Genomic DNA, 8673 nt, shown 5'->3' on the forward strand with positions numbered 1-8673 from the left:
CCTCCCATTAAAAACAGCAATCTGATGCCTCTTCCCCCCCGCCATACCTATCGGTCCTTTTCTTTACATCCCTCATGAATTTTTAAGCCTCAGCTACAGTATAATTGCAGACAATAAATCGGGTTTTATAATTGCTGAGTTTATTTTTGCTTTTCAACTGTAGGTTTTTGAGGGTAAATATTTGTCATTTCCAAAGGTTAGCTGGCAGCTGAAGAAACCACAACAGTATCACCAATCCAGGGTGGGGAAATCCAGCTCTGCTGGAGTCCCACCTGCTGGGTTTTGGTCCCGAACAGCCCATGAAACACCAGGACAGTCAGCTGTTAATTAGTATGTGTGTGGAAGTCACGTGCAAAATATTGCTATGTAGTACAGGGTGGTAAATTGGCATTTTAACGATGCTGCTTGCAAATTGAAAAGAAAACAAAAAGATTAAGCTTGTGGAAGGTTTTTCTTGGTCCAAGGTTAGTGGTGCCCAGCCAGCCCTTCTCTCACTGGAGCTCCCATGGCCGTGGAAACCCCCAGCCACAACCACGGTAGGGTGGCCATGGCCCCTGAGACAGGCACTGTCCTGAAGCCTCGCACTGAGAGTCTCGTGCCCTGCGCCTGTGTATCCACCATGAAGGGCTGCCCAGCACTGCCAGTAGCTGCTTTATCTGCTGCTTGGCTGCTCCTCTCGCTTTCCTGGGGGTGGGTCTCCTACTACCTGTGCTACAGTGGGGTGCAGATTGGTTGGAAGGAGGAAAACAGGGTCTAATGCCAACACTCAGCACCTTAGTCCATGGGGGAGCAGTAGCTGCAGCTGCCAAATGTTGAATTATCAGTCCCTTTCTTCCTGTTGTTGCGATAGTGTGGAAGGACTTGGTCCTCCTTTCACGCATTTCTTTTGAAGTCGGTACGACGCACTCACATTTGAACTCTTGAGTCTCAATTCCTGTGTTTGGTGCATAGTGATGGGCTGCACGTTACATCGCATTGCTCAGCACATTCCCACTGCAGCACATCATAAACGCTTACTGTGTTGTAAATTGGCCACCCAAAGCATCCAGACCAATGCCACTTAGTGTCATCTTGGGCCTCCACCCAAGATGCAAGACCAAAAAGCTTCAATTCGCCGGCCGCCGATGGAAGGCAGGTCGGTGCCTTGGTAGCTCATAGGGGAGCAGCCAGGAAGGACAGGGTCCAGGGAGGTGGGTGCTCAGCCCCTGTAGAAATGACCGACCTTTACAACACATCTCTTTGCATCTTTTATTAAAAAGTATAGCCAACTACATTCTCATTTTTAGTTGCCATCTTATTTGCCTATGAGATTGCTGCTGTATTTTTCATAACAGACTTTGTAAATTTAATATTCTTGACTCACCATGGTGTTGCCACTGCCATTAAATTTTCCATTAGAAAAAAAAATTGTGCAAAAGCGTTATCTAAACCATAAAAAGCTCCAACCCCAATAGGGTTGGGTGTAAAACTCAGCTGAAACCCAACCGAAACAGGACCAAATCTCTTTCTGAGCAGTGGGTATAGCTCCCTGACTGCAGGAGAACAGAATAGCTTTAAGTGCTTGATATTTCCCCTGAAGGGGCTGAGGAATGCCAGAAATACCCACCACATCTAGTAGGAAAAGAGAGCATTTGGCTACATGTATCAGGTGTAAAACACTTCAGAGACTTCAGAAGAAAGGTATGCGAGTCTCGGTGAGCGCTGTTGAAAACTATGCTATTAAAGGTACCGGAGTTCACTGCCTGCAGCTAGTTATGCAGTTGGTGGAGAGGCTTTCTAATCTTTTAATTTTATATAATTATATTTGTTGGGAATGGAAAGGGTGGGGCAAATTTGGGGATTACTTTGGCAAAGATGTTGAAATCATAGTCTCCTCTAAGTTGACTGCCAATATTAATCTATCCTTTAATATTTTGAAACAACACTCCAGGTATGTCAAATCCCTGAAACCACAAAAATGTTGTCAGAGCAAAATTAAATATATGTGCACAGCAACAAGTATTTTAAGTGAAAGTTAGTTTGTGTTGCATGCAGTGGCTTTTCTGCTTTGTTGCCTTCACACTTGCAAAATAAAAAACATTCATATTAGAATTTGGGGTAGATTTTCCCTCCAAACGGAATTTTGTCAGGAAATCCAATTTTTATGTAAATTAAGTTTTAGACAAAAGTCTTCCAGCAGAGAATTTTTTGCCGTGATACGCAAGGCTGACCATAACACATCCTGGTCAGAGAACCAAACCCTGAGGGAAGGAGAGCACGAGTCACCCAGCTACTGGTCCTGCGGGGCATTGCGTTGCCTGGTGGCCAGGCCAAATGCTCAGAGGTTTGGCTGACACTTTTGATAACTGTATTGCTGATCTTTGAGAAGATTAACAGTTTTGGAGGAAAAAAGATTGTAGTCTTGCAACAGACAAAAATGACATTTATGCAAAAGAAAAATCCTAAGAAGTAGGCAAGGAAAACTTCACATCACCCATTTTAGGGCATCCTTTCTGATTTGTGAGAATGGCCATTTCTCCCAATGTATCCCAGTATGCTTCCAGTGCATTGGTTCTGCTGCAGGTGGCTGTGAGGGAGGAAAAAAAGAGCAGCTGGAGCTTCTGACATGCACTGTGCAAACCCGTTTCCACAGTAGACGCAAAAGCATATCTCTGAGCCACCGGTGTCCTCATTCTTTTTTTTTTTAATGTTTTGAAATGATGTCTTTAAAAGAAAATCAGGCAGAGACAGAGGGGTACTTTTTGCCCAGCCTCCACTGGCAGTTCTGAGGGGTTGTTTTTTTTTTTCCTCCTGGACGTAAGACAGTTGTTATTACTTTAGAAAGCAATTATGCTCTGATTCATTTTTGCAATGAAGCACCCACAGCTGCTTAAACATCATTGTGAGCCAGGCACGTCCCTGGGTACCTGGCTGGACCGGAGTACAGATGCTATAAGTGATAAAGGCAAAACCTAGCACTAAAGCAGGGTAGGCTGATTAATTAAGATACCTCACAAAAGTTAAAGTCATATGGTTTCTAAAGGGAGATTCTGGTCAGATTTATACGGGTGAGAGGACAAAAAAGCCCAGAAACATCAGCGTCCCTAGGCAGAGGGGCTGTTCTGCAGGCACCTCCTGCACCTCCATCCTGCAGAGCTTTTGCACTCACAGATGCTCTCTCTTCCCCCACGGTGTCCCCACAGCCTGCTCCTGCCACCCCCTGGGATCGGCTGCGCTCCCTCTGGGCCCCCGCACCTTCTGCGACCCCAGCACCGGAGACTGCCCCTGCAAGCCCGGCGTGGCGGGGCCCCACTGCGACCGCTGCCTTCCCGGCTACTGGGGCTTTGGTGCCTACGGCTGCCGCCCCTGTGACTGTGCCCGCAGCTGCGACCCCCGCACCGGTGACTGCCGCAGCAGCAGGTGAGTTGGGGGGGTCCCGGCCACCTCCCCCAGCCTCAGCAATCCTCCTGTGATCTCCGTCCCAGGGAAGGCACTGCTCCGACCCAACTTATACATGGCATGCAGTCTGAAAAATACCCATTATATAAAATATTTGGGGTTTGGTATGGGCAGGCATTGGGGATGGAGCAGGAGCTGAGGCTGAAGTTCACTTGGGTGCCTGTCACACCATGGCAGGGCACTGGCGAGGTTGGATTATTGGCTGCCAGTACTGGTGTTAATGCATGGGGTGTTTTCCATAGCCTTCGCCATTGCTTCCTCTCCATGAGCAAAATGGGAGGTCTGAGCGAGAGGAGACCAAAGGGTTAATATTGTTCTCTTGCAACTCAGCTTGCATTGACTGCACTGGACTTAGAGTCAAGCGCTTACTTTGAGAAGACAGCTCATTTTAATAATACCCCACTCTCTGGATCTTATATGTTGCGCTTTTTTACCACACTGGCGATATTTATAACATATAAATCCCTATAACGTACTTTAAACCCGAAATGGATTCATGACCCACTCTGACAACACTCAACCTGTTCACTTTCCAAAACTGTCCCTTGCATTTAACACCAGAAAGACGTGCAGTCATATTGCACCCAAAGGATGGGTTGGTAGGGGCCCTGCTTTCCGTCGGCTCCAGGAGGAGGGCTGAACATCTCCCTTTCCCCCCAACAGCTCAGACGTGGCCTGGCACCACGAAGTGCCTCCTTTCCAGGCAGTGCTCAACGAGAGCGAGCCCACCTGGAGCTGGGAGGACGAGCAGGGCTTCTCAGCGCTCCGGCACTCCGGTAGGATGACGGCTTCACCCGTGTTTCCCTGCCCCATCCCTCCTGACAGCAGCCAGCACAGATACAGCCTTCTGTACAGGCTTGTAATTAGTGCCCTGGCAGTTGCAGGAGGGGATGGATGTTCCCCTGTTAATGTCCTGTGTGATCACCTCCTTCCCCTCCTCGAGCTGGAGGAGCCTTATGGCTCGTCCCATGAATGTGATGACGTGCAAACCCTTTAGGCAGATGCTCCATGCTAAAAGCCTGCAACCCAGCATTTAGCTGTTGGTAAGGCAAGAGTTTCCCGCCTGAATTTGCTGAGGGACATGGCTTAGTGGTGGGATGGCAGGGGTAGGTTAACGATTGGACTTGATGATCTTAAAGGTCTTTTCCAACCTAAACAATTCTATGATTCTATGAATTTGCAGCCCCCAGCTCTGAATTTCAAGGCTGAACATTCTCTCTATTTTGGCCATCATGTTTTAAATGTGTCTTTGTATTCACTAGAACTACTGCCCGTTGGACAAATCAGCAACATTATTTAGAGGGTGGGTTTTGCCACTTCACAGGCAGGGAATTGGAAATTTCCAAATAAAAATTTATTTCCCTGATACCCACAACAATTTTGGCATCAGTTACAGCTTACGATGCAATTTGAGATTGCCTAGCATTTCAGCTATGGTTTCAGCTGGGGAAGTTATTTCCTCCCCAGTCTGGAGGAGGCGGGTGCTGCAGGAGGTTGCTGCGAGGCACTCTGTCCCCCCAGCGCCGCGTCAAGCCATCCTCCCTTGCCATCACCGTATGCACACAGGCGAGCGTCATTTCCTCCGTTTTCAGAAAGCGGCATGATAAAATCTCGAAGATACAATAATTGAGTTAATTGAGGGGAAAGCTCCATCATTTGTCTGGGCAGCTTCATTTTAAACATAAATAAGTATATCATGTTATTCTTTGTTCTAAGATCACGGAAGTCATTAATCTGCCTTAACCTCTGCAACATTTCCTTTTAAAATTTTGTCTGGTACATTACGGTGTGGAAAATACCACGGGGAAAGACATGCGTGTTATTTGCATCCAGGGGCAAAATAATAAGGCCTTTGTTTCCCTTCTCCTCAGATTGTAAACAAGGAATAATTGCCCTTGGACTAAGATTGTATATTCAGCTTGGATCTGAAAATAGGGGTTTTTTGCATGGGACTTGTGGACCACATGAAAACTTCTCACAGGTCCCAGGCTCTGCCCGCAAAGGCTCCTATCTTTTAAGTACAATCCACAGCTGTTTGCTTCCTTCTCTTTCCCCAGGTAAATGCGAATGTAAAGAGCAAGTTTTAGGGAATCCCAAGGTCTTCTGTGGGATGAAATACACCTACGGTGAGTTTTGGGTGCGGTGGCAGGGGCGTAAAGGGAGGTGCTAGGAGGCGGTGCAAGAGGGTAAAGCGTGAGAGGTGCTGCTTTGTGCACCGCTCTGTCCCTGCAAACCCACGGGCGACTTAGTCTGGGGGCAGAGCTTTGACCTTTCCAAAATGTATAGATATCATGGTGCTAAGTCAAGAAGGGTGAAGTCTCTTGCTCTGTTGCCCACCTCTCCTGCTACCAAAATACTCTTGTGCCGAAATAATGGGAGGACAAAGAGCTGGAAGGGTCCCTAAGATGTCTAGGTCCGAGACTGACTTGAAAGCACTGTTACCAAAACCAGGACACTAAAACTCTGTAGACCAGGTGCCCCAAGAAAGGTCTAGTATTACGCTGCATGTAAGGAGGGACGGTAATCACCACACAAGCCACTGCATGGAGAAAACAGCTCCAGCAGCTACTGGGAGCTTCCCCCTGTCAACAAAGTTCAGCTGTTGCAATGGGGTGATGTGTTTGTCTGTGTGCCTATTGTATTTAAATGAATGAGGGGAGGAACTTTGTTTCCCCAAGACCTCTCCGGTGCGTGCCAGTGAACCGCCTCCTTCATACCACAGCAGAGCAGGGAATGCTCTCTGTAGCACTCCTTGCCTTCACAGTCTTCTAGGGGGCTCTTGCACCTCTTTTGCCTCACGCTGAGCTTGAAAATTCCCAGAGAGGTAACCCCTACCTCTGCAGGCTGCGGAGAGCCCACAAAGGGAAGTTCAAGGGGCCGCCAGCTGTTGAAATATAGCCCTGGCTTACCGATATTAGGAAAAAAAAATCTCATTCTGCTTTGCTTTGCTGCCTGACCGCGATAGTGACTGTGTTTAATCTTGCAAAAGATAAGAAATAAAAAAAAAGTCACAAAAACTCCAAGTTCATAAATCTTATCTGAATTGCACTCAGGCTTCCCACCTTTTGTCACTCAACATGCAAAGGTGTCAGCTAAACTGGAGTGACGGATGAATTATGGGGCTCATCATGAGCTTCAGGAGGCCACTCTGTAGGAGGAGAGGTTTCCCTGAGCTTCCTAATGTGCAGCACTGAATAAGGCCCCACCATACGGTGATACCTACCAGTGTAGGCATCGGCGCAGTCGGGAGGAGGCTCACGCGTGGGACCTGAGCCCTGAGCCTCCACAGCACAGGGGCTCAGCAGTGGGATACCAGGCAGCAGGGGTGTGCCTGTGGGTATCTGTGAGCTCAGAATACTCCGTGATTTGCCTCAGTCCCCACCAACATCTCAGGCTCCAACACTGTATTTGGATTTGGCAATTCTGCAAAGCGGGAGGATCAGCCGCAGAAGTTCGCACCAGGGTGGGAGGGGGCAGCCCCAAGGCCATCAAAGTCTCCGGGTCCATCCCTAAAAGCAACACTTGCCGCTTGATTTCCAAAAGTGCTAAAGAAGCCAAAGAATTGCTGAGCTCCAGGAGAAAATGTGGCCCACAGAAGTTTTGGAAATCAGGTCATTGGACCTCTCTCGCTGCCCATGTGGCAGGTCCCAGTGGCTGTGCTGACCCCGGGCTCCCCCAGGCTCTTCCACTCTAACAAATTGTCCTCACTGCTTCACCCAGACACCTGCATTAGACCAAAAAAAAGAGAGAGTGCTGTAAATAGTTTATATATTCCTGGTTTTGTATTCGTGTCTTCCCAGTGATCAAGACAAAGATCTTGTCAGCTCATGACAAAGGCTCCCATGCAGAAGTCAATGTGAAGATCAAGAAAGTCTTGAAATCTACAAAGCTGAAGATTCTCCGGGGCAAGAGAACGCTCTACCCTGAATCCTGGACTAACAGAGGCTGCACTTGTCCCATCCTCAATCCCGGTAGGTTTGACACCCTGAGCAGTACATCCCCACCACCTTCACACAGATTTCATTCCCACCCCTCTGTCCCCTCATGCCAATAAGCAGAGATTGCAGCCCAGTGTTGATTAAATTATTGGCTGTTACATCATTTGGATTCCAACACCAATCTCCAATCAAATTTGAATTTTGTAGAGCAAAACTTGGTTCATTCTATAGACTGTCAAACATACATTTCTCTTTACGAAGCATAATAACATTCTTACAGCTTTACCAGTCTCAGTCTGTTCCCAGAGGGAGCAAGGTGCCTATCACACCACGACTACATGACATATCTTTTCAGAACTAATGCTAATTTGAATCCGTAAAAAGACATTTAAATCTAATTTGAGTCATGACATTGTACGGAAGTTTTAAGCTAAACTCGAGGGAAGATGCCTCTTGGAAAGTAACAATAATTGGCATCTACAAGATTTGGAAGAAATTCTCTTATGCAGTGAGAAGGCAGCTTTGGTTTCACAGTTTTTTCTCATCTTCTTTCACTGAAATGGAGTATAACCAGTGGTGGCTAAACAGTGCATGCAGCCTCCGGTATGGACGAGGAGATGCAGACTCGGGGTTTTCTTCAATGGAGCAAAACTAAGCTCCAGCTGACACACCTTTCTTTACAACTTTGAGCTAAACCAACAGTTACCAACTAATTCAGATAGACAAAGGGTTTTCTTTCCATAAGGGGCACACTTCTCTTGGAAATCACTGATTGAAATGTTGACTTCAGTGCTGAAATGTCCCTTACACGTGCAGCTCTAGGAACATCCTAGGGGGGGAAAGGGCTGTCCGCGAGGCTGGATCATGCAGGAAGGTTATTCATTGATGAGGTGTTTGCAGTCGTCTTTCATCTCCGCCGGTTGACCATCTTTGGCTTTGAAGACAAGCTGCCATGATAGCACAGCTGTAGCCAGGAAGGCTCGTCAGGTGCAAGGGTCGGATGAATCAGCAGCATTAGGCAGGACTTTGCTGTTTAAGCACAGTAAGGCTCTGGGTATTGGTAAAACACCATAAATCTGTAATTAAATAGGTACAGATGTTTTGTTTTTCCATATGCGATGCAAACACAGGCAAGAAAGCCTGAATGTGAACCTGGAGGAATGCCTTGGGATCTGTCAGACGCTGATCGTGCAGGGCAGCCCCGCACCTGACACGCAGCTTTGTGACTCTGCTGACTTCAGAGGAGCTTCACTGGTTTTCCCCAGCAGAGGAAAAGACAGAGTTAATCACAGAATCG

General features: G+C 47.4%; 1 protein-coding gene across 1 annotated transcript in view; it reads left to right on the forward strand.

Moving 5' to 3' along the window:
- Nucleotides 1–8673, forward strand: part of NTN4 (netrin 4) — a 53309-nt gene that overhangs the window by 41023 nt on the left and 3613 nt on the right. The window contains 4 exon segments of the mRNA XM_035900998.1: nt 3183–3399; nt 4102–4214; nt 5496–5564; nt 7239–7409. Of these exon segments, the coding sequence (XP_035756891.1) occupies nt 3183–3399; nt 4102–4214; nt 5496–5564; nt 7239–7409 (570 nt within the window).

Source organism: Egretta garzetta, unplaced genomic scaffold (genome assembly GCF_000687185.1).
Source record: "Egretta garzetta isolate BGI_Z169 unplaced genomic scaffold, ASM68718v1 scaffold38, whole genome shotgun sequence".
NCBI classification, from domain to species: Eukaryota; Metazoa; Chordata; class Aves; order Pelecaniformes; family Ardeidae; genus Egretta; species Egretta garzetta.